This window comes from Drosophila willistoni, chromosome 3R, assembly GCF_018902025.1.
Source record: "Drosophila willistoni isolate 14030-0811.24 chromosome 3R, UCI_dwil_1.1, whole genome shotgun sequence".
NCBI classification, from domain to species: Eukaryota; Metazoa; Arthropoda; class Insecta; order Diptera; family Drosophilidae; genus Drosophila; species Drosophila willistoni.
This window is the reverse complement of record NC_061086.1, coordinates 29,011,659-29,037,507: the sequence shown is the minus strand read 5'-3', so window position 1 is coordinate 29,037,507 and position 25,849 is coordinate 29,011,659. Positions and strand designations below refer to the sequence as shown.

The window sequence follows — 25,849 nt, the reverse complement described above, 5'->3', positions numbered from 1 at the left end:
AGATTGCCAACTGAAACCAGGTTGGAATGGATGATATATACGTGTGTTGGAGGAGTGAGGCCCGCAGGGGGAATGGAAAGCGTGTAGGGTGGCCTGACAAAGGCGCTTACTATTTATTTAAGCTGTCTGTTCGAGTGTCTTGCAATTTGTTGAAGATTAAATGCCATCTTATGTGTTGACAATTTGTTATTCTAAAAGTGGAAACTTTTGCTTGGGTGAGGCCCATTGAAATTGAGCTTCGTTCTCAGTTTATTTCTCTCTTGGGTGGGAGTTATGTATGTGTAAATGGGAATAATTGGTATGAGTAAGTGCATACATATATACTTCCTGATTCTTAAACAATTGACAGACAAATTTATTAAGATAATATTTAAAATTTACTACATTTTTAGGAGAATTTCATGTTTTGGAAAAGAAACTAAAACCTTTAATGAAGTAAAAACTCTTTTAATACGATCCAATTTGTTGTTTATATATTTGTTCCATATATTTAACAGCCTTAAAGAGTTCTTAAAACAAAAACCAAATGATGGCCATTTTTACTGTTTGTTTTTTGGTTGTTTTTTTTTTGGTCTTGACTTAAACCACTTAATGCAAATATTGTTTCAGAACCGATTACGTTATCTGTAGGAAAACGAGCGACCATCCATGCCGAGCGACCTGACCAAATGTCGTAATTAACCTTTTGAGTCTGCTGTGGCAAAGGATGTGGAGACTGGAGGATGTGGCAAACAAGTTACGACTAATCCTGAATTATTATTTGCCATAGCCTTGAATAAGATGATGGCAAAAATGGTTTATTTTCAATTTTATGTCGGACGCACTCTGTGGCCCAATTAGAAAGGGTTCGGTTTGGGGGTCGTTCATTTGCATATGAATTTTCAACCTTTACGCCTCTGAGTTGAGCATTCAAATTACTGTTATTATTATTATTATTTTCACTCATATGGCACAAGTCCTGCGGGAGGTCCTACCATTAAAAACCCAGCACGACCTTTGCTTTGGAGCACTTCCGCGTGAATTTTAATTCTATTAAAGAAGAGTAAATGGCACAGATAGACGGAGGGAGGAGATGAGGTCTAGCTTATCGCGGTAGAGACACACACACACCCACACACACACAAACACACATGCCACTGCTTCTTCTACCCCAAACCTTGTCCAAATCGTGATATTCCAGTTGTAGAAAAAGGTTAAAAACTAAAATTTGCAGCTTTCTCCACTTTATTACTCTCTGCTCTTTACCAGAATTAACGAATATTTTTGGCATTTTGCCGTCGACACGCTTAATTTCATTTTTGGCCACATTCATAACATTTGTTCAACATCATGTATACAAACTTCTTTTCACTTCCTCTCTCTCGCTTTCTCTCTCTCTCTCTCTTTCTTTCTCTCTCCTTTTTGTGGAAACAAAAGGGATTTTTAATGGCTTTTGTGGCGCTTCTTATCATTGACGCGGATATCCTTTGCCGCACAAAACAAATAAAGGTTAGTTACGAGTGTTTGTTTTGGCAGGGGAACACACAAAGTTTTGCCACTTGTTTAAGGATTCATTTTGGGGTCCGATAAGCTAGCTCTAGCAAAAGGTTTTTGAATTATTTCGTTGGTTTTCCTTTCCACAATGAAGTGAGAATATTAAGGAGGCAACAAGTTAAGGTGTCTAGTGTAAACAACAACTACGATATGTGTTTAACGTAGGAGTTGGGAAACGCGTCTGAAGGTGAAACTGACGGAAAGGGAGGGAGGATTCTAAAGTATCTAGAAATCTGCTGATGCAAGCGTCCTAAATATTTGAGAGATTTCACTTACAATTCATGGAAATTTTTACTATTTTGTAAAGTAAAACTGAAGTTGAATAGTTTCTTTCTTCAGAAACGCAGTCCTTTTGCACTTTCCACCCACCTAAAGTTAACTAATGTTTGTTGTTTCATTCATTAGGCAAACAGTTTTGACTTGTAAACACTTTTCAGCAATGACAATGTTCAAATCAAATCAAATTAAATGCAAATTTGGCAAACTTTCAACTTGTATGCCAAATCAGTTGCAAGTTGCAACACCTACGCCAACGCCAACAAAACAAAAAAAGAAAGAAACAGACAATAAAAGCAACAACCACAATTGCGATTTCAATCAACTGGTAACCTTCACCTCTTTTGTTAGTGTTAGTGCAACTGCTGAAAATTGCGGCAAACCGCATAAAATGCTTGCAACAAATTCAGTGAAAATTGTAGCGAAATCTTTTACAAATAAGTCCTAAATTAATAAAAGTCAAAGTCTAGGTATAACTTTAAGATGATCATCTTAAAGTGATTCCAAATGTCATGGAAAAAGTTGCACTAATTAAAGAAAACACGAATTATTCATGCTACACAATTAAGACAATATGCGGCCACACAAAGGATAAAGGGTTGAGAGTATCAAGTAACCAAGCAGAGTGTATTCGTAATCATCCAACTGCTCATCCTTTCACATTTATTTCAGCCTTTCAGTCTTTCGCTACTCTCTCATCTACAAAGTGTTTGTCATTTGTGTATTTGGCGGAATACAAAAACTCCGACTGGATTTAATTACACACAATTTCCGCATTTCACAAGGCGATCCATTTTCACTTTAGCCTCAGCCACTGGCAACAGGTAAGCCCCCCATCCCGTTACATTTTTGGCCACGCTTATTAACGCCATCAACGCCATTGGACAAAATGTTCAACTTGAACGAATTTTATGCAAATTGAAAACGGAAACACTTTCAAAAGTGAGACACCACTGCGTGGAGGTGGAGATGGAATTGCTGGCGTCTGTTGCAATCATAAACCAACACACTGACAGCGACTGCGGCTTAACTCCCTTGGGTAACCAAACTCGACTCAGCTCAACTCTTTGACAACAGCAGCTTGTTTAGTCGTTTCGTGTTAGTTGAGTTATTATTATAAATTAATTTCTGTTCATTAGATTTTATAATGTCACCAGAGCCGCCCAGTGCCACCGCCAGATGAGACTGCTAAGAGCTTTCCCCCCCATTGGTATATCATCAATTAAAAAAGGGAAAGGTATGAAGGTTTAAAACATCAGGGTGAAAGGCGAAACATTATAATTATTACTGTTCAACAGAAGACTCCAAAAGAAGAAAGCAGTTTGATTTAAAGTTTTGAATCAATCGTTTTAAATAAATGGAATCCTGCTTAGCAAAAGTCCTTATATCATTTTAAGACTGAGCCCAAAAGTAGGCTTTGAAAAATAAGGATGAATGCTATCAGTTTGAAATGATTCGATAGACATTTCGCTATGTACATATATAGTTATAAGTGAATACTTATCAAAGTAATTACCAATTAATAATCAACATAAAAAAGGTAAAGACAAATATTTAATCCAACTGCTGGCAATTGACTAAATAGCAAAATACATATACACTCACACACATACAAACACACATCTGCAATGCTCTTCACAATGGAAATGGGAACAAAAGGAATTGGCATCCAGCTGAGTGACTTTTGTGCAGGTCTTTACAGGATTACCACTCGATTACAGGATACATTACAGAACGCCAACGGGTGGTTTGCCTTGTGAGGCCTCAGGCCAAACTCCCGCTGGGAATGATCAATCAATTCAAAATCAAATTTCATTTCATTCAGTTGAGTGAATACAAGTCCAGTTTGGAATTATAACTCTCTCTCTCTATATATATAATATGGAAGCCATGTTAATTAAGAAATTGCGATTCGGTTCCATATTTGCCGGACTTTGGGTATTGAATTGAAGCTAAACAAACAAATCATTTTGCAGAATACAATGTTAATGAAAACCGGAAATTTCACTTGTACCAAACTTGATGGCGTGTCTCTTTGGTTGGGTTGCCCCAGCGAATGATATCTGTTTGCTCTTGTACTTACTTTGTTTTTAGCGATTAATTAATGCAATTAATCTGAGCCTCAGCCCTGAGTCTCAGACTGTTTTGTACATCTTCTTTGGTCTCATTGATGGACTTGTTGTGCGCATTTGTATTCCCCTCAGTACTAGAGAAGTGGGCGAAATTTGTTGGGGATGTAAATAAATGGTTAAGATTAAGTAAAGATTATTAGTAATAAAGAAATTAATTAAGTTCTTGGAATTTTGGACGGATGTTGTAGCTGGTAGTTGGATTTATTTAATCGAAATCGTCTATAGTAAGTGGGAACCCAACTAACATCCTTATATTTGGTATGGATCCCATTCCAGTATTCAGTTTCTCTACAATTAGTCATAGCATACTTTTAGGGTATGCTTTATTTGAAATTTATAGAACTCTTTATAACTTGCAACTATATCATCACTTGAACAAATTACCATATTAATTGCTACTAATTAAAAATTCATTAAAATTGCCAGTGGCAAATGCCAGGAACCAGGAGCCACACAGAGTTGAGTGCCATTTATTATGCTTTGTCATCTTTACACTCCATCTCTTTCTCTCTCTTTTCTAATTCACTGCCAAATGATAATTATAAACATTTTCATTTTCATAATTTCTACGATTTTATCATGACTGAAAATCAATGAGTTCATAACACACACTCACACAGACAGTGTGTAGTATCTCTTCCACCCTCAGGATTTGTGTGTACTTTCAATTAAAAGCCAACTTTTAGTACATAATTCACAAAACTGCAAAATGTTTGTAGGTGTTTCTAACCATTTCCTACCCACTGTCGATTTGCGACCATAATTACACTGAAAACTTCAACGAGAGAGAACCCCAAACCCAAATCCAAATCCATGTGCATGTTCTACTCACCTGCATACGAGTTTACCTGTGCGGAAGCTTCTGTCTGCTCATGCCATAAATATGCTCATACATACATAGATATATCCCGGCAGTAATTAATGTGCTTTTGGCGCATTCAAGAGGATTATTTACAATCCATAGAAATTTCAATATGTGTGTGTTTAGCAGTAATTTGCTATTGTCAAAAGAGTAATTCTACTTCAAAGACAAAATTATTTAATTTACTTGTAAATTTTATGTTAATGAAATTCGTGAAATTATTTTGAGTCAAATTTTTATGGAAAGAGTTGAAAGAATTGTATTTGAGCATAAGTAAAATTAATCAAAAGTGTTGAGATTATTGTCTAAAATAAAAATATATTCTTAAATTCAGAACAACTTTATTTAGACCTTTAATTAAAACCAAATAAGAATTTTAATCAATTTTGAAATATTTTACAAATTTTAAGTTCAACATTTGAACATTAAATAAAACTGAAATTAGCAGTCGAATTCGGCTCTACGTAATAAGGAAAAGTGTTTCAAATATTGAATTATTACAAATAATTTGAAATATACTAGTATATTAGATTAAAAATAAACTTTAACTACTAGCACTCGCATAATTTGTTGGACTTGAAGACCCTGTCCAGGTCTGTGAGCACATGCTCTTATCGGATGACATCGAATGTCAGTAGGGCTTACCCACCATTCAAATTTATCTAGCCGAACACGACGCTTAGCCTCGTTTCCCTTGCTTATTCCCCGTAATGTCACCCACAGTTTCAACCCACGTGGCAGAGCGGCAGAGTGAGGGGTAGAGAAGGGAAAAAGAAAAGAATCAAAATCAAATGCCATAGCAAAGTGGATTTTCCACCCTTTTTATTAGCAATTCACCGAATACCAAAGACCGGCGTGTCGAGTCGAGTCGCTTCGCGTTGCGTTGCGTCGGTGGTTGCGGCTCTGTAATGGGGACTTGGACTCGGTAATCCCACAATGAGCTGCCATAATAGATGGCAAGCAAATTGAAGAGCTTTGTGGCCTGGTTGTTGCGGTTGTCACCGCCGTTTCTACTGCCTTCGTTCCGCAAAAGTTTTTTGGGTGGTTGGAATTGACTTGTGTGTTACGTTTAACATTTTGCGGTTTCGCACTTTTGCAACAATTCCGATTCCTCAGTGGGCGCAACGGGGGAGAGCAGAAAAGGGGGAGAGAGAGAGGGAGAAAAACTGAGGGGTAAAGTTGCAGGAAGATTGGATTGTGCGTACGCAACAGGGTGGAAAGTTGAAGTGCATCCGGCAAATGGTCAGTGGGAATTAAAGGGACTGTTGTTTGTTGATTCCTGTGGCTAAATTACAAAAAATCAGACGACTTTCTCTTGTTGCTGTTGATGTTGCTGTCATTATGCGAATTATGAGCTGGATAAAAGGTATTAAAAATGGTATATACATAGCTGCCTCTTCTGTTTTTTTCAGCTGTCCGGGTTTTAGGCTAATTGAAAAGGCCCATCTGTGGGACAATGGGCAAAAGAAGAAGGACATAGACACAGGACACAGGTGTGCGTCTGTGTGCAGTTAGCTGGCAATTTGTAAATGAGGAAAAGTTTTTGTTTATTAATTTTTCTTTTTTCGGTTTTTTAGATCAAAAAATTTGTGTGACAAGAGGTCTGAGGAAAGAGTCATAGTAGGTAGTTATTAAAGGATTTATTCAAGTAATTTTTTTCGTTGTTATGGTACTTATTTTTCCATTAACAATCTATGTGTTTGAAACGACTTAAACTTTACTATTTACATAATTACGAATAGATCATGGTTTACAGTTTTCAGTTTTGCAGGACATCTTTTTAGTCCTATAGATTAAAAGTTTTAATGCCGAAAGAGTTTCGTCTTTAACAAGAAGAAGAATAAATATATTGAGGGAGATTCCATTTGAAAAGTTATTAAATTAATATACAAATTTAAATCTTCATTAAGAATTTCCTACAAATACATAGATTAAGTCTAATAAGTCGAAAATAAAGTCCAGTTGAACTCTTTTTATTATCAACGATAAACTTTCAAATGAATTCAAATAATTTGCTATAACAGAAGGTAAAGATTTTGAATATGATTGAAAATCAAATCTGTATAGAAAATACCTAGGACTATATTTTGCTGCATCATCTTTAATCTATAAGGGGTGAAAGAGGTGAAATTTAGCCTCTAAGTTATGATTAATGGATAGTCTAACATGAATTTTTATCAGAAGTATATCTGAGACTTTGGATTATGAATGTAATGAGAAAACTATTTCTCCCGATTTTAATTTTTAACTTAGAAAATATTCTACAAATTCTTAATTGGATACAAATTCATTGTCTACCTATTGCATACCTTAGGGACAGTATTCCAAATTTCCCTATCCTCTATATTTTTGGCTCTACTAATTTCAACCATACTCTCCATTGAGTGGAAGCACGTGTTTCGTTTTTTTTGTGGTTCAACACCTTTACTTTTTTCTTTGATTTCCAGTCAACTCTTTGTCAAATTGAACATTAAGCGAAAAATTCTTATCAGTCTTTCATGCATGACATGATTTCACATATGGATTCAGCATCCCTATACAGGAATAAAGTCACAATTTTCCCCGGAAATGTCATTTTGTGATTTTTGACATTTTTAAATTTCAAAAATTTGACAGCTTGCCGAAATGAGAAAAACTGCTTTACACTGGATGAGAAGCAATATCATGATGAAGTAGTCGATATTAAAGAGTGACTAACTTCAGTTGAAGTTGAAATAATTTGCATTAATGCCATTTAAGTTGTGAGCTGCTAACATGATGTCCCTTTGTCTCTTCATTTGATGTAATTAAATTTGCGACTGTGACAATTTCATTTGTGGGCCCTCCCCCGGTAGGAAGGATGCAGTAAGGGATTGTGGACCAACCCTTTTGCTGTTGACAGAATGTGCCTCCCTTCCTCCGGCTCCTCCTCCTCCTACTACTGCCATCTATGCATAATTTTTATTTTTTTTTTTTTGCCTTTGCCAAGAGGTTGAGTGTTGTTACATTATCATTGACAATGGCGTGTCCTTCGTGTCCGTGTCCTGTTGCTTGGATGTCTCCCGTTTTTATAGTCGTATTATGTGTCACTTCGCCTATGAAGTGGTTTCAAATGTTCCCTTTTAAGTGATTTAATGGATTTTTGCATATATGCATATGAAGTTTGTTAATTGCAAAGCTGGCGACTTGCCTTGGCTATTGATGGCTTTAAAAAAATTGACAAATGATAAAGGAAATGCCATACAATTGTTTTGAAGTGGACGCTAGAGAATGCAATGATGTGAATAAAATAAAGATGCTTGATTTTGCATAGACCACTTCAACTGTGACTTTAAAGCCATATATATACATATATATATGTAGGTACATAAATAAATATAATTCTGTCATAATTAAAGAATAACAAACTTCTTTTCTATCCATCAAGAATGAAAAAAAAAAACGTAATAAACGCAAACCAAAATGACAACTGTCAATTGGACCAACAATTCAACCAGCCCATCTCAATGCAACCCCTACCCGACTCAGGCATCCCAATCCCACAGTCATTCATTCTATCAAACTGTCAATAAGCAATTCATTTGCAAATGCGATTGGCGTCAACGAGAGAGAATACGATGGAGAAACAAATGGCGATGGCAAAACGTAGGTGAGTAGACCATGTCATTGTTTGTCAAAAAGCCATTTGGCAAGAGTATCGAATTTCTAGCAAAAGAGTAAAAAACCAGAGGGCCGGGGCTAACTTCGACCGCGTCAAAGTTTGTATACCCTTGCAACATTTTTGGTAACTCTTTCCTTACCTATAGCCATCAAAAGTGGAAAAACGTTTAAGCTAAAAAGGCTAATGTTTGCGAAAGAACGGCCTACATAGGAAATAATGAAGATATTGATCAAAGTCACTGTTTTCCACCGATCGTTCCTATGGGAGCTATATGATATAGTTACCCGATCCTTATCAAATTTGGCACAATCATTAACAGATATATTAAACTAACAAATGTTTAATTTGAAAGCAATCGCGTCAAAAGTAACGAAGTTATTCACCAAAGTCACTGTTTTCGAAAGATCGTTCCTATGGGAGCTATAGGATATAGTCACCCGATCTTGATCAAATTTGGCATAGTCGTTTATATGTGTAATTAACTTACCAATATTAAAATTCACGACAATCGCTCAGAAAATAACGAAGTTATTAAGAAAAGTCACTGTTCGTGACTTTGCCTTTTGTATGGGAGCTATATGATATAGTGATCGGATCCGGCTGAATCCGAGATATACAACGCCTGCAGTATATACAAGCCTACATGCAAAATTTCAGCTCTGTAGCTCTTACGGTCTAGGAGGAGTTTGCGTTGATCCAGACGGACGGACGGACGGACGGACGGACGGACGGACGGACGGACGGACGGACGGACATGGCTATTTGAACTCGTCTCGTCGAGCTGATCAAGAATATATATACTTTATATGGTCGGAGATGCTTCCTTCTATGCGTTGCACACTTTTGACCAAAATTAATATACCCTTTTTGCAAGGGTATAAAAATATATATAACATCATTTTTGCATCAAAAAGGCTTTCGATCAAGTCGCAACGAAGTTTAAAGACACTACCATAAACCAATGACAAACCTTTTCTTCTTGTTTCCTTAGTTTTATAGTGTAAAAAGAGTCCTAGATCAATTTGTATGGGATCAGAGCCATTCTGAACAATTGAAATGAAGAGATTTTTAGCCCAAACTTAGTAATTAAGGAATGAACATCTACTTATAATTTTTAAAATTTTTAAAAGTCTTTTAAAAGTTTGTTTCAGTTCAAATAAATACTAAAAAAGGAATCTAATACATTTTATTATGGCTCATTTCCATCAAAAATTGCGAGGTTGAATTAATCTATAAAATAACTATAACTATAATAAGTTTGGATAAACATTATATCATTAATTATTTAATATAATTAATTAAAAACTGTTTTTGGTGCTTAAAGATTAAATTGTAAGCTTAGATAAGTTAGAAGTTGTCTTCCATCTAACTATTTCGACGTTTTTACGACTATTTTTGGCCAAATGATGATTCGTCTTTAAGTCCATTTTAAACCAAACTAGAATTATTCCATTCAGCAACGAAAAGTAGAGTATTCCATAAAATTGATATACCTTTCGTGGCCATCCTTTGGGAGTCAGTCATGTGACGCATATTTTGGCACTTCACAACTCACATCAGATGAGGGGGGGAGGAAGAGCACCTTTAGCCAACGTCGCCCCCATCAGAATGAATGGAAGGTTGGAGCTGGAGCACAACCTATGTATCCAAACGCTACCCAATCGTTACCAATTCTCCCCTCTTCAGTTAACCAAAGAGAAAGAAAAAAACCCTGGCTGACATTTGTGCCTTCACCGCTTCATGCACAATCAACGGTTCGATTTAATGGAAAAAATGAATTTCTTTTCCAGGTCTTGTTTTTTTTTTTTATTTTGCGGTTTACTTTTTTTCTTTGCTGAGTGAATGGCACAAAAGACTTGTCGTTCGTTTTCGAATATGTATGAATGTGAATGAATGAATGAATGTTGAAATTGGGATGGCAAAGCGTTTAATGAACAATTTTTTGCTTCTATTGCCCTCCTATTGAGAATGCTTGGAAATTGTAATTGAAGCTACTCTTTTGGCGTTGGCCTATTGTGAAAACTTGTAAAGGAGTGAGTGGAGGAAAACTGGAGGATAGACTGTCAATGATTTTTTGCATTGTTGTGAAGAAGCTTGGCTTAATTAATTGTGGTTTGAGGTTTTTTTTTTTTGTTGCTCTACCATACAAACATACTAGATCTACTCGCACAATGTAGATACATATGCAAAAGTTTAGATATCCGTTTTTCGGTTTAAATTTAACACAAACCATTCAAATTGAATGGCTAAAAAAAAAAAGTGATATAAAAAAATTTGCAATTTTTTGGTTTACAAAAGCCACAACTGCGATAAGCACTTGTGAAGCGTATAGGAAATTAAATTTTTTCCAATCAAAATCATTTCAATGGCAGCTCACAATTTTCAACCCAGACCCAGAATAACACACAAAGACCCAGTAAAAAGCATAAAATTGAGTGCGAGAGTCTGAGATATGCAATCAACATTCAGTGAACTGAAATTTGGACTCGAATGTGGGGAAATGAATATATATATACATATATTTTCATTCACAATTGTGTCAATAAAGCGACAAATATAGAATCCGATGAATCGGTTAGATATGTAAAAGAATACATTAAAATCTGTATTAGTTGGTTTAATTTGCACAAGGTGTTTGATATCTGTTGTAAATGCAAATAAAATATATATATATAATCAATAATTCCAATCTCATGCAATTCCCATTCTCAAGAAGTATCATAAAAAATGTATATAGACCCTCATGTACTGGATTAAAGAGGTTTTATAACTAATCGTTTAACTCTATAATTTAGGATTCGAAATCGACTTCTTATCATTGTGTACTTTTTCCCCGTTTACCAATTGAACCATTTCCCAGATTTTCAGATTTATGATCCTAAACTTATCTTCAAACGATTAGAGATAAGTCTTTTGTATTGGCTGGAGATTATAAGAACAAATCATCTACTATTAGCTACTATAAAAGACTTTGTATTGTCTGTAGAATTTTATACATTTCGCAATCGTTCACCAAGAATCAATATGAAGATCTTTGTAGTTATCGCTCTGATTTTGGCCACTGGTGCATTGGCCGATCTCTCCTCCAATCCTTCGATTCAGGGACGCATTACCAATGGTCAGACTGCCACCGAGGGACAATTTCCCCATCAAGTGGGTTTGAGTTTCTCGGCATCTGGCTCAAGTTGGTGGTGCGGTGGTTCGCTTATTGATAGCCAATGGGTCCTGACGGCTGCTCATTGCACTAGCGGGTGAGTATTTCTAATCTAACCTAAGGGATTTCTATCTAATCAACCCATCTTTGGGTGCAGTGCCTCCTCTGTGACCATCTACTATGGAGCTACTGTCCGTACCAAGGCTCAATTTACCCAGAAGGTGACCAGTTCGAACTTCATTCAGCATGCCAGCTACAATTCCGTCATATTGAGAAACGACATTTCCCTCATTAAGACTCCTTCCGTGACGTTCTCGTCGCTGGTCAACAAGGTGCAATTGCCATCCATTGCCAGCAGTTATTCCACCTATGTTGGTTCTCAGGTGATTGCCTCCGGTTGGGGACGTCTTTCGGATTCAACAACTAGTGTGGCCACAAATCTGCAATATGCCAATTTCGAGGTTATCTCCCAGGCTACTTGCCAATCCACCTACGGCATTCTAACAGTAACCAGCAAGGTCATTTGCATTGCTACACCCAACCAGACTTCAACCTGCCAGGGTGATTCTGGTGGTCCCTTGATCTTGGCCAGCAATGGACTGTTGATTGGTGTCACCTCGTTTGGACATGAAGATGGCTGCCAGATTGGTGCCCCGGCTGGTTTCACCCGTGTGACCAGCTACTTGGACTGGATCAAAGAGAACTCTGGAGTGTCCTACTAAAAATATTTCAAAACAAAATAAAAATTCTATGAGCAGCAAACCAAATGGAATTCCTTTTCTTTTTAGTCTCCCTCCATCTGAATAAATTAAGGAAAGTGCATCAAAAGGTTATCTGTTGAGAAAATAGGAAAAAGAATTTATTACTTATTCTGTTGACCAGTGACAATTGTCAATAATTAACATAATGAAACCATAAATTGCGCAAAAGAAAGTCCAATTACATAGGGTCAGGGAGAAAGAATTGCAAATATTATCATTTCGAAGGATGGGATGTGGGGTAAGAGTAGAGTAGCATAATAAATTCTAGAGAAAGCGCCAAGCTAAACAAAATTAATGTAACGCCTCATAAATTAATTTGAAATGTGCATATGCTGGACAGTCTGGGTGACTCTGGGATCGTATAATTCATCCATCCATCCAACCCAATCCTCCTCTTACTCTCTGTCTAACAGTTTGCAATGACCAGCAGAGAAAGTGGCGAGTGTGTAAGTGAAACTGGAAGCTCCGAACTGGTGATGATAATTGCCAACAACAACAACAACAAGTAGCTAAACTAAGTAGAAAGTCCAAGTCCATATGGCTGGACTTACTCTTTCTCTGTCATTGTCTTTGGTTAATTACCAAGATGTATGCGTGTTGCGCACACAGTCCAATTAACCCCCATTATGGACCCTTCAGTTTGGGTGGGTGATATAGATGCGGATCTCTCAACACTCTCGACTGCCCCCCAACAACTCCCATCTCCCATGCATTTTGTCCTGGATGAGGTCAAGCGTTCGCTGGGCAAGTAATTAAGATTTCTCTCTGTATTCTTGTTGTTGTTGTGGTTTTTTCGCCCTCTACTCTACAGAGTGGAGTGGAGTGGTGGTTAGGCAGCGGGGCGTGATCACCACATTCATCTATCCAAATTGCTTTATGATGTTGCAGATTATATGATAATGAATGCCATCTGGAGAGTGCACTTGAAGGAAGCAATGGACACTACCCCCCCACCAGTTGACACTTTAAGTGATTTAATGTTGCAATGGGTAGTGTAAATAAATTAATGAATATTAAGGCAGGCCATTTAATTGAAATGTTATTGTCATTTCTGGTATTTTTAAATATTTAAACACAACCAAAAAAAAAAATAAGAACTTTTAACAAAAGAGCCATTAGCTAAAATATTTTCCATTCCATATGCCAAACTGCAAATGCATTGTTGAGACAAAAAAAAAATATATGCAGGTAATGCACATTGCATCTATGTAAATACAGCGAAAAAAATGAACATAATGGTTGTCCATTTTATATTAAAAGCCAAAAAAAGGCGAAAAGCAAACAATAAGCAAAAAAAAAATCAATTATTCGCCTTAAATTCTCTCTTTAGGAAGATGAAAACTGAGTTTTTGTCTATAAAGAAGTCCTTTCTAACACTTTTCATTAAATTTTCCTAAATTTCCCTTTTGATTTAATATAAACTTTTATTCTATAAGCCAAGAGCATCTTGTTTAGGCCGCAGGAAAATTTCAACTAGCAAATTCATTAATCAATTTGAACTTTTATTGGCCTCTAGTATTGACCTCTTGTATTAGACTGAGGGTGACTTCTATTCTTCCCCTTTTATTTAATCTTGTGGGTGTTTCATTGTCTTAATTGTTGTTTGGACAAATTGTTTTGCGTTAACAAGCCAACGATTAATGACGTGGTCAATTCTGCCCCCTTTTTTTGTGGTATTTCTTTCTCCACTCATCTGTGTGGCCAAAAGGATGACGCATAGACAAGGAAATGGCCATAAAGCGCATTGGTGGAATATTTTGTAGAGCAATTAAACCTCTACTAATTACCAACAAAAAGACAATTAAGAAAATATGCTTAAAAATTATGTAAAGAAAATTAGACTACTGGAATAAGAAAAAAAAAAGACCAAATTAAATAGCCCATGAAAGGATTACGAAATCCTTAAAGCAGAAAATGCATAAACTGAATTTATGGCCATGAAGAAAAGGAAATTGAAATAACTTTTTAGAATGCTGATTTATTTTCCGGTTCTTGCATAGAAAAGAGAAGCTTTTCTTTATTATGGACTGAAGTCTTGGCGCCTTTGGCTACAACATTTTAAGAGTCCCCATCGTGCTTGAAGAGTATATAACTGAGACGCGCTGTATCCATGCTGACCTCTGCTGGAGGCAATTTCTCCAATGAAGCCACCATTTGCTCATTGTAGTTCAGTTCGTTGACCAGTTCCATAAGCATGACATATGAGATGCGAACTACGAGGCTGTCATTAGTTATTGCTTCTTGTAAATTTTCAGTAGCATTGGCAATTTCTTCATCCGTGCGGAAGAACAAGTACTTGAGGCGACGTCCACGATAACCCTCTAGATCCACAGAAGTCACCGACCTGTTTAAACCACTTCTTTGCCTCTTGGCTGCACGATTTCCAGCCCTGCCATGGTCGCTCCTCTTGCCACTGCTAGTGCTAGAAGTGTCCGTATCCTGGCTGCCCTCACTGCTGCTGTCAGTAAAACTGATTGACGGTTCCACTGGCTGATCAATGTCATCGGTTAGACAGACTTTAGACCGAAAAATATGAATCGGACGAATTTCCAGTATTACCAAATAGTGGTGTTGGCCATCGGGGCGTATACATTTCAAAAATAGCCGTGACTTTTCCGCATTCATCGGCATGCCATCGTATAGCAGACGTAGCATAATTTGCGTAGTATTGACATGCTTGAATATTTCGTTCAACTGAAAGCTCATGAATGGTGATGATCTTATGGTATCTGCATATAAGAGAATGGCCACACCATCGCCCAAGACTTCACCCAGCAATTGGCGGCAACGTCCGCAGACCACAGAGCATCCTTGCGCGTTACTGAAATAGAGGATGCCACGTGTTCCCAGTACCCTCGGCGAGACGACAATATAGTTGAGGCCAAAGAAGATACCATCATCTCGTGGATAGACGTTCACTGGATATTTAGTAGCGAAACAGGTCTCCGGACGCATTGTCAAAACTGGAAATGGCCTTATGTGACCGAAACAACGGGTCTGCACAATTTCATTGGCACACTGACTGCAGTATAGAGTCGAGAGCACATTTTCATCGATTGTCATTCTCAGTTTCTCCAGCTCCACATTGACAGTATTCCGCTCCAATAAGAAGTGATTAATCCTCTTCAGACTTAGACCAAATGTTATGTCGATGCCAGTTTCCTCGGCATGACCCAACATCATCTGATCCTCCAGATCGTGATTCACTTCGAACATGTCTTTAAACGGCACCCGCTGCTCAACTTGTGCCTCCAACCAGCGAAAGCCATAGGGATTGACCTCAATACGCCTGTCCTGGCTGACCAATGGATTGGTGTACGGTTGAAGTATGTCTACAGACTTTAGCATCAAGACATTTAGCCAATTTGCGTCGCGTACATAGGAAATTACAACGTGTTCCAAAGGCATTTTGAAATGCAGTTATTAATTGTAACGCAAGATGATGAGAATTCGAGAATTTATTTAAGCAAGTCAGCCACTTTGACAGTCTGCGTCAGTTTATTTTTCCTTTACGAACAGTGTTGCCAAATGATTTAGTGGAACTTTAAAATTGTTGCCACCTTTTCCAATGAATTTTCAATTGTCTACCCCAATTTTTGAAGCTCTCTGTACGCAGTGAAACTTCTATTCTATTTTTGGTTATTTTTACAAGGATTTCGTTTGAGCCCTTTTGCCGTTTATTTTTTTTTGTCGTCGACGACCAGCAGAGATAACGCGGTTCATGAAAAAGGTTTGCCACGTTGGAGGCCAAAAAAAGTTTTGCGTCATAATAAATAATTTCAATGCATTCGTCTGGAAGGATTAAAAGTGGAGAGCAAAACGTGTTCTCTCTCACATCCTATCGCTTTAATTGAGTGTTGAGTTTTCATTTCTGAAATTTTTTTTGTTTTTAAAAATGAATTTAAAATTCTTAAATCTAAGCTTTTTCATAATAGATTTTCAAAAAATTAAAGTGTCATGTGAAATAGGGATATTATTAACTATAAATATAAAGCTCTGGTCACATTGTCAAGTCTAATCGAAGTTTCTTTGCCAAAAATGACAAATGGAGATAAATTTGTTACTGTTTCAATGTCGAGAAAACAGAGAAAGAAGAAGCAAAACGGGCAGCTTGTTATAGCCCGTTTGGGCCCTAGATGACATCCTGACTACGCCCATGTGCAGAAAGAGTTCTATCTCTTGTTGGTCTGTTATCAGCCGAAAGAAGAAGCTGTCAAACGAGTTTCCATTATCGATAGATATGACAAAAGATAACGATACTATTTCAGAAACTTACAACTTTCAGATACTTATCACTGTCCGTTGTCAGATGTCGAGTATCGGTTTTTTGTCTTCAATTTTCAAACTTTTCTTTGAATATGTCAGATGCCTTCTTAGCTCAGTGGCAGAGCACTGGTCTTGTAAACCAGGGGTCGTGAGTTCAATTCTCACAGGAGGCAAATGTTCAAAGGGGGATGCTTTCATTCTCATTTTTTTTTAAACTAACATCCATTTAATTTGGATGTTGAAAAAGCAAATGTTTTACATTCTTGATTAGAAACGCATGCACAAACACATGCACGGTAATATGAGAGGGGGGTAAGGAAAAAGGATGATGGATATGATGCAGTCATGTGTGACATTATCATTGACGATATATCAGACACGGGCAAAAAAGCCAAGGACCTCCGTTTGACACTACTCCCCCCCCTCACCAAATGTGGGTAAACAATTGAGCGTAAGCATTCAAGGACCTGCTGCTGCTCCTGTTATTAGTTGAGTTGACATTCTTGAATAAATCAAATATTTACACAAATGTCGGCATCGACCTGCTGCGAACTTGTTTTTATTTCTTCGTATGCTTATTTGACTTGTTGTCTACTTTTAATTATTTGTTTATTCTATCTTTGGCTTCATATCTTTTACCAACTTATTTGTTTATAATTAAAACAGTCAGACTTTTCCCATTTTGCTCGATTTTCTTCTGTGTCTCTCCCCCTTGACGCCTTTATTACTTTAATTTTGATTTCATTCAGAGGGCCTTAATTAAAAATCAACAAGCCATCCAACGAGGCAACCAAAAAACAATTTCAACCAGTGACGCCGACGCCGCTTTGTTGTTAATTAATTTGGCCACGACTTTTCTGGCCTAGGCCATGATGGCATAAAATGCGCATTAGCCAATAAATCTCACATTCTCTCTCTCTCTCTCTCTCTCTCTATCCATCTGGTGCATTCATTGCATTGGCCCTTTATCTGCTTAATACTGACCGAACAATTGTCCATTGTTTCGTTAAATTAAATGAGTATAAAAATGTTGGTTAAATGTGGCCAAAAGGCTTAACAAGTTTCATAGTCAATTTTTAATTAAACTATCTCATGCTTTAGTTTATCAAAATCTTAAACTAAATTTCGACTTTTGTTTAGGAAACTTGGTGGTAATCAAGGACTCTAATTAAAAGCAATTTTTAAGTAAGATGGCATAATTTTAATTTTACTTTAACATGTAAAATTTATCGGTATCAACAAATTATAACAAGTAGAAATTATATATTTAGTAGAATCCATTCCAAAATTGCCCGCCCTTGGTTTTTCTTGGCACGCCACAAAGTATGCAACACTTTTATTTTTGGTAGTCAAAAAGTTCTACTGAGTCAGCAACAAACCAACAAAAAAATTTGTTACGATGACAGGCCAAAGTGAAGAAGACACAGAAAACGTATAAAAAATTCGAACGCTGGTTGGCAATTTATCATTTTGAGGGTGTTGACTGATAGGCAAGAGGGTCGTTCGTTCAAATGTGGGTGGTCTGTGGCTGTGGCTGTGGCTTAGCGCCCCCTTTTAACTTTTGAGCTAACCAAAAACTCTGACAATTGGCTTTCCAGTGGGCGGTTGGCAGTTGTCGACGTTGCCTTTTGTAATTAATTTTGATGGACGACACATTGCGCTTAGTTTGTACCAGGTGAGACAATCAAGAGAAGGACAACTTTTTTTTTTTGGTTTTTATGCATTTGGGGAAAAACTTTTTCTTTGCCATGGGATTAATCTGTTTGGCGTTTGGTCTTGGCTGCTTTTTTTGGGTTGTTTTGTGGTTCATTTTGTGGTCCATCAATGTCTGGGGGCTGCTAAAGAGCCAAAAGCTATTAAGGGAATTAAAAATGCATGAAGCTGAAAGAACATTTCTATTAGCCCACACAACCTCCTCGTCACCTCTCTCGCCACTCCTTGCGAGGTGCGTCGTGTGCTTTTTTCTCGCACTTTAGTTAATTAGACAGAGACGAGTTTCTGGCATTTTGCTTAGAATTTAACATTTTCATAATTCATAATTTAAATTGTTTTTCTTTTTGCTTTTGTGTTAAATTGCATGTTTTCTGCAACTGTTGATGGGCCACGCCCACTAAGTTGCTTGCTCTTCATGCTCATCTGCTTTATCTTTTCCAACTATTCTAATTTGTGGCCTTTTCTTGGGAATTAGAGTTGAGAAATTATAAACTCGCAACATGCATTCACTCAATCACTCACCCAGTCAGTCAGTCAGTCAGTCATTCATTTATTTATTCATCTTGCTTAATTGCCAAAGACAACAGCAACAACAATAACAAAACTCTTGTCACATTTTGCTCTAAAGAGTTCCGCATGCGGAGACTTTTATCTTTATTTTTAATTTCTGTTTCTGTTTCTTTTCTAAGTTTTCTGTGGGTGCATTAAAGTTGCGTTTCTGCTTCATTAATTGTTCTATTAGTTTTAATTGATGGCTGCGCGTAGTAAAATGCTGGAGTCAAACATTTGCAAATGTTGAATGGTTATTAGACTAGATTATCATCTACATAGATATTTTCCTATTAGAATCTTTAAACTTTTGATGGGAGAGTCTTAAACTTTTGAAATGTAAGAGACATATTTCAAACATCTCTGTCTTTCTAGGCTATTTAACTACATTACCCATTGGCTAACATTATTATATTGAATTTATTTACTTTTTATTTCAAAGTATATTTTGAAAATGTCTCATATTACTATGAGAATGCACAAAATCAAACCATAAATCCTCTTCGACAGTAAGAAATAGCACTCAAAAAGCAATTTCAACTATTTTCAACGCCATTGTGTGCTAAGTAGATTTGGAAAAGGCGATACAAATTTTTTTTTTGTTTTGTTGGCCCAAAACAGTAGAAGAACAATTCAGAAAGAAAGACAATGGAGGAGAACAACAACAAAAACAACACTAGGGCATGATGCGTGGCCAGTTGCAGTTGCAGTTGCAGTTGCATAATATGTATGTCCGTTTGCAGCTACCAGACGCAGTCGGAGACGCATTTCCATGACAATAACTTTCCGATAAACCAAAGAAGAAATGCAGGCTAAGGCTAATCTATGTGGCAAGATCAGGGTCTGCCATATGCTTTTTGCACACACACACACACACATGCAAGAGGCAAGAAGTAGAGGCAGATGAGAAGGCCAACTCGGACATTGTCCAGTTTTGCTGAATCAATTTGTTAGAACCAAAAAATAAATGTAAGCAAGAATAAACAATGAAATGAAATGGGGAAACTGGAAGGGCGTGTGACATTTACTAAAATTGTGGCCTCTTTAAATATATCTATGATGAGGGTGGATTTTCTGTCATTTCTATTATTTGTTTTGAAATCGGATTTATGCCAAGACTGTTGAATTCGTAATTTGTGGGCCAATCAGCTGCCGCTAACGGCCAGGATTATGTGTACATGCAAATGTCTTACCACTTTCGGCGGTCAGCGGGTGGCTTAAATGCTTATCGACCATAAGTCTCCACTCACTCAACATATCTTGAAATCAGCAAAAAGAATCACATAAAAAAGACCTCCTCCTACCACAAAGGAATTCCAAAGATGAGGAAGCAAAATGAAAGGAAAACAGTGCAAAAAATGTGTCACACATGCAACGTCATCGTTGGAGTTGTTGTTGTTGGCGTTGTCGCGAGCCATTCCAAGATGCATCTTGCTCAGCTCTTACACAGCTGACCAAACAGGATTGCGCCCAAAAGCAGCCGGCGAGCAACTGTGACGTTTATCTGATCGTCAGCATCAATAAGTTTTACCTATAGAGAGATGACCAATATGCTTGAAAGGTAGCCCACAACATGAACATCTAAAGATAAGGCCACCGCAACTAAAGAGACAGAGAGAGAGAGAGAGAGAAAGAAAAAAGAAAGAGAAAAGACATACCAAAAATGTGGCCAAGATGTTTGCAAGCCAACAAAAATTGATGAGGCATAAAAATTGAACATGTTTTACATTTTTTCATATTTTGTATATCAAAATGATAGACACAAATTAATGATCATGCCAACTTTAATGTATTTTTTTTTACAAATCAATGTTTATCAATCAAAAATTAAGAGATATTCAATTTATATTTTAATGAGTAATGCAAATAAATTTATTAGTATAACCAGAAGTTGCTTATTAAAATATAATACGAGGTAAATTTTGTACACACCTTGTAAAAGGTGTGAGTTAGATTTATAACTTCTAGTGCAAAAATAATCTACGAATTTCAGAAAGTGCATTAAAAATTAGTTTTGAATTCTTTAAACAAAAGTTTGTTAGGCACTACTTTATATATAGGAAACCTGATTTCTTTTCTATATATTTGACTTATACAATGTCTCATAAATTTCGAAGAGTGATTTACCAACAAGCCTATTTTATTTTTACTGATTTTACCGAGATTAGTATATCTTTTCGAGTCCTTTTTCTAAATAAAATTGTAAAAAATGTGGTAATTTTATTTAGAAAAAGTATTTGTATGGTATGGTATCCAATCGAAGACTTTTTCCAATGGGTCTTTTAGACAGCATCGACTCCTTTTAGAGTCATATTACATACAGCCCTATCGTATTTAGCTAGCTATATATTTTGCTGTTTTACTTCATATAAACCAGCTTTAGAGCATGTGGAAGAGTTATTTTCGGGTCTCTACTTAATCAAGGATGAAACAAATCATTTTTAAATCAACAAAAGGGCTCAAAGCCTTATAAGAGCTTCAATTAAGCCTCAAGGTTTTGTGAAAACAATCTTCCAATTTAAGGCTAAGATATTGTCGTCTATAATATATAAAAAAAAATCAGCATAAATTTCTAAAGAATTAGTAGAGTAAAGCTAATTAAAAAATATTTTATTACTATTTTCTTATTTATAACTAAAAACAACTAATTCAGTATTTGAATTGATAAAAAATAGAAAAAAACAAATTATGGCCTGGTAAGTTAGTTAAACAGCTTGAAAAGATTAAACGATTTTGAATGTTAATCAAGTTAAAATATTGTTAATAAAAACAAAATTTCTAGAAATATATTGTAGATTCTTAGAATATTTCAATAATTCCTTTTTGCTCTTGTATTTAAAAAAGGAAAATATAAAGAGAGAAATAGATATTGGTTATGGTGTTCATATTTATCAATAATTTGCAATTCTATTCCACTTTGTTTCGGTAATGCAACAATTCGATTGGCTTCTTACCCATATCTTTGAAATCGCCTTATATTTTCCTTAATTTTACATTAGCTTTCACTAGATGCAAAACTTTATAATTTTTGCAGTTTATTTTCATAACTTTTCCCTTTCTAATTTTCATCGAATTGATATGTAGAGTTTGGAATACATTTAATTCCGGGTTCAATTAGTGTAGCCATTTATTGTTTGGTTAACAAATTGAACCAAACTTTTCGTTAACATGACTTTATATTTATTTGCATTTTGCTTGATTATTGCCAGACAATCAATGAAGTTCGAGTCGAATTGAACCTTGGCAAGCAATTTGAGTTCACTTTGCAGGTCAACTATTTCCTGGCTACTGAATTTAATTCAAAACTTTACTATTTTTTTGGCGACCACAAGAAAAAAACTTCGTATCTAAAGTCGAGCAGTGGAAAAAATGCAAAGCGATAAAAATCTTAAACGAAAATATTTGTTAGCGGTTATTTGTTTTTGAGGTTTTTTGTTTTGTTAGCTGCTTTTTTCGTTTTTTTTTTGTTTGGTTGGTGGTTTCTGTCTTCTCTTCTTAGTCGAACAATAACGTGCCAAAAGTTTGCTACTGCATTTTAAATATTTATATCTGCAATGTTGGTCGAGCCCCGCCCTCCGCACTATCTTCGCCTCTAACGTTTTTGTGTGGCAGTTGCAACTTTGTCAGGGTGCACGTTTTAGTTGTTCGAGAAAATTTTTGTGCTTTTCTACATGAAAAATATCTTGTTTAGATTATATTTTTAAGATAGACAACAAGTAGACTTAATTATCATTCATAGTTTTTTTTTTTTTGGGTTTGTATTCTTCTTTTTGTTTTTGCAGCTTGGCCAATACATAAAAATACATTAAACATTAGTCAGGTTTGGGAGTTTAGAGGGCGGCTTGGTTAGTTTTGGCTTTGGCCAACTTTCCCCTCGAAAAAAGAAAATACAATCATTTCCCAGCAAATCTCTATGAGCATCTTCTTTAGCTCTCAGCTCTTAGCTCCCACTCCCACTCGTTGGCTATGCAAATGCAATCTTGTATATCCAACCGAATTAAGCCCAAAGAAAAGAATGCCAGGCCGGGAATAGAGTGAGCAGAAGAGGTAAACATATTTTCCATGTCTCTCTGCTCGATGCCCATCGATTGCGTTATGCAAAATATATGCAAATGCCATAAATACGAGAGTTGAAAGCGCTTCTCCTGCTCCCAGAGCCCCCAAAGAGTGGCGGGATATATGTAGGAGCCTCCATACCTAGTAGTTGTAGGTGGAGGAAGAAAATACTGTTTTTCACCAGAATCCTACATTAGTAGTAGGTATTGGATGGGTAGGGGGAGAGTCCGCCCCCCCCTCGACTCTTTGAAGAGTCGCGACGATTTGAGAGATTTGTGAAATTTATCGGGGCCAGTCAGTCAGTCAGTAAGTCAGTTAGAGTCAGTTAGTAAGTGGGAGAATGGAGAGTGGGTGGACACAAAAGGTGTCATCGTTTGGCTAGGCAACGGTAGTTTCGAATACAAAAACAACAACAACAACAACAACAGCAACAACAACTATTGACAATCATTTGAATATCGTTTTACAGTAGATGAATACAAACATAAATCTGCTTAATCACGAACTTGAACCCATCTGTCAGGGAGTTTGTAATTGAGCCAGGAATACCAAAATAAATACAAGTGTATCGAATTGGCATAATGATCAAGAGAAAGGCAACTTAAAACCAAAAACCAAAAAAATGAATAAGTTAAAACCAAAAATTGGAACTTCTTCAGTTCAGAAAAGAGATTTCAGCTTAGAAGTAAAATAACTATCTACTATTAGTAAGTTCTCTTGCAGTTAAAAATTTAAATTTTTCACTGCAGTTGTTTCATTTTTTCTTTAAAGTTCACATTCGTCGTAACTTTGATTCAATTGCAACACCTTTTTTTTTGTTTTTGTTATATCTTCTTCCTCCCCTTTCAGAGTTCGTCACGTACAAATCGCAATAATTTGCAACACGTTCGCCCTGGTAAGTGCAGCAGCAGCAACGGCAACGGCAACAGCATCAATTGCAGCATCTGCATCTGTTGCATCTGTGGCAACATCATCAAGCTGCAAGTACATATTCGACTCGTATTCTAATCGCACCGACACACGCAATAAATTCTCAATCTACAGACTTCAAAAAGATGCAACTCAACCAAGCAATCAACACCTGTCCAACTGTGGCTCCCAACCCTTGCAACATATTTAATTGGGTATGGGCATGGTTTTGCCTCTCCCTCTCTGCCACCCTCTCTCTCCCCCTCTCTGTCTCTATCAACTATTACCTGATGATAATCCGTGACGATCGATATTCCTTGCCATGCAATTAAGCCATATTTACCCGTCCAAGGAGAGCCACATTCAAATTACATTTATTATTTAGTTCACTTATCGAATTCAGATTTTCCCTTTTTTGCTCTCATCTTGCGGTTTGCTTCGGCTTATCTTTTGTTCAAAAAGATATTGGCATTTATGTTGTTATTAGGTTATATTAATGGTTGCGGTCGAGGCTTTTGATAAGCATTGACACCGACTGGCTAGAAGAAAGAAGTGTAAATGGGGAAGTTGTTCAACTGGGCAGTTGGCAATGGAAATGGACTTGTCGATGTGCTACTCCCAGGGTCATTTTCACGCAGCGGCAAATGAAGGAAAACCAAATCCAATTCACAAACCATTTCCAACTAAAAATTCGAACAGACTTGCAGAGTTGGAAACAAAAAAAATACCTAGAGATGCGTCAAAGTTAACCAAGAGAAGGATATATAAGTTTAACGATTTAATTCTTCTTTATTTGGATGGAAATTTAATGAATTATTTTATACTTTACGTTAATCTGGTTTCCATTTTCAAATTCCGAATATATTTTTTGGAAAATAAGTGTGAAATAATTATCTTTCTTACTAAAAATACGCCCTTAAGCTTAGATTTAAAGAATTATGAATAAAAAACAAATAAATATCAATGGATTTTTCTTTTTAAATATATCTTAATAAAAGTTTTTGTTAGTCAAACGAAAGCGAATAGAACAGTGTTTAATTTCGTCGTATATGAAACCAAGTTGAACTTTTACTCTTAGTTTGAAATATAGGTTATTGTTTGAAGTAATTCAAGTTCAAGTGTTTACTTTAAGTAATTTGACTGGAAAAGAAAAGACTGCTAACACTTAGACATATTGTTTGATAATACCTAATACCTATATATGTATATATTTCTATGATCGCTCATCTTACGAGTCTTATGAAAACATAGTAAACGATTCACTAGGCATTAGTAATGTGCGTAGATTACATATAGAATTCTTGGTTCCATATTTTTCAATTCCTATTTCAGCTCATCTCTAGTCAAAGTTTTGGCCATCGGTGCGACGATCTCACACAGCGCTTTGACGCGTGTTTGGTGATTGCCATTGGTCGTCGTCGTCGTCGTCGTAGTCGTAGAAGTCGTACTAGCTTTCCATTTAATGGTGTCCATATGATTCACGGCACACAGTCGACGCGAGTGCGCACCTTTTTGTGCAACAACAAAAACAACAGCAGAAAACCCCGCAACGAGGTAAACTAAAATTCGTTAAATACAATTGGATTTTTCTTGGGTGCCTGTCGATGATGCTGGGGACGCTGTTGATGATGTGCCTCCTCCTTGCTGTGTCTGTGTGTGTGTGTGTGTGTGTGTGTGTGTGTGGAGAGGGAATCGTGCAATCGTTTGCGCTGGGCACTCCTCCCCCGCGGTGTGACCTCGTCCCTCCGGCACTAGGCTAGTGCAGTATGGCTCCCTCTCCGCCCTCTATCTAGGGAAAAACAATTGCAATTTTCAACTAATGCTTATTGCTGGAAATCAGTTTAGAAACACAGAAAAAAAAACCTATAAAAAAGAAAGAAAACTAAAGGAGCACATCGAAGTGTGTGTGTGTGTGTGTGTGAGTGTGAGCCAACGTTAAAGTCACCGTCACAGTCACCTGGCTGAACTTTGGGCCTTTTGCGCCGTGGTGCCAGAGCA

At 36.7% G+C, this 25,849-nt stretch overlaps 2 protein-coding genes and 1 non-coding gene across 3 annotated transcripts; 2 read left to right on the top strand and 1 right to left on the bottom strand.

The window, feature by feature from the left end:
• Positions 1-11,467: 11,467 nt before the first annotated feature.
• Positions 11,468-12,319, top strand: LOC6648112 (serine protease 1). Its single transcript, XM_002069460.1, has 2 exons — positions 11,468-11,694; positions 11,755-12,319. The coding sequence occupies exons 1-2, from the start codon at positions 11,468-11,470 to the stop codon at positions 12,317-12,319; spliced, it is 792 nt and encodes a 263-aa protein (XP_002069496.1).
• Positions 12,320-14,316: 1,997 nt separating this feature from the next.
• On the bottom strand, positions 14,317-15,872 carry LOC6648113. The gene has a single exon (XM_002069461.3). The coding sequence runs from the start codon at positions 15,764-15,766 to the stop codon at positions 14,417-14,419; it is 1,350 nt and encodes a 449-aa protein (XP_002069497.1). The 5' UTR covers positions 15,767-15,872; the 3' UTR covers positions 14,317-14,416.
• An 853-nt stretch (positions 15,873-16,725) lies between these two features.
• Positions 16,726-16,797, top strand: Trnat-ugu. The gene has a single exon. It is a non-coding gene; the product is annotated as a tRNA-Thr (tRNA).
• The last annotated feature ends 9,052 nt before the right edge of the window (positions 16,798-25,849 follow it).

What these genes read in the sequence shown, in the direction of transcription:
- LOC6648112 (XM_002069460.1), top strand. Translation starts at nt 11,468, where the DNA reads ATGAAGATCTTTGTAGTTATCGCTCTGATTTTGGCCACTGGTGCATTG. An exon ending in GCTGCTCATTGCACTAGCGG is followed by an intron (nt 11,695 to 11,754) that starts GTGAGTATTTCT and finishes CTTTGGGTGCAG; the next exon opens with TGCCTCCTCTGTGACCATCT.
- LOC6648113 (XM_002069461.3), bottom strand. Translation starts at nt 15,766, where the DNA reads ATGCCTTTGGAACACGTTGTAATTTCCTATGTACGCGACGCAAATTGG.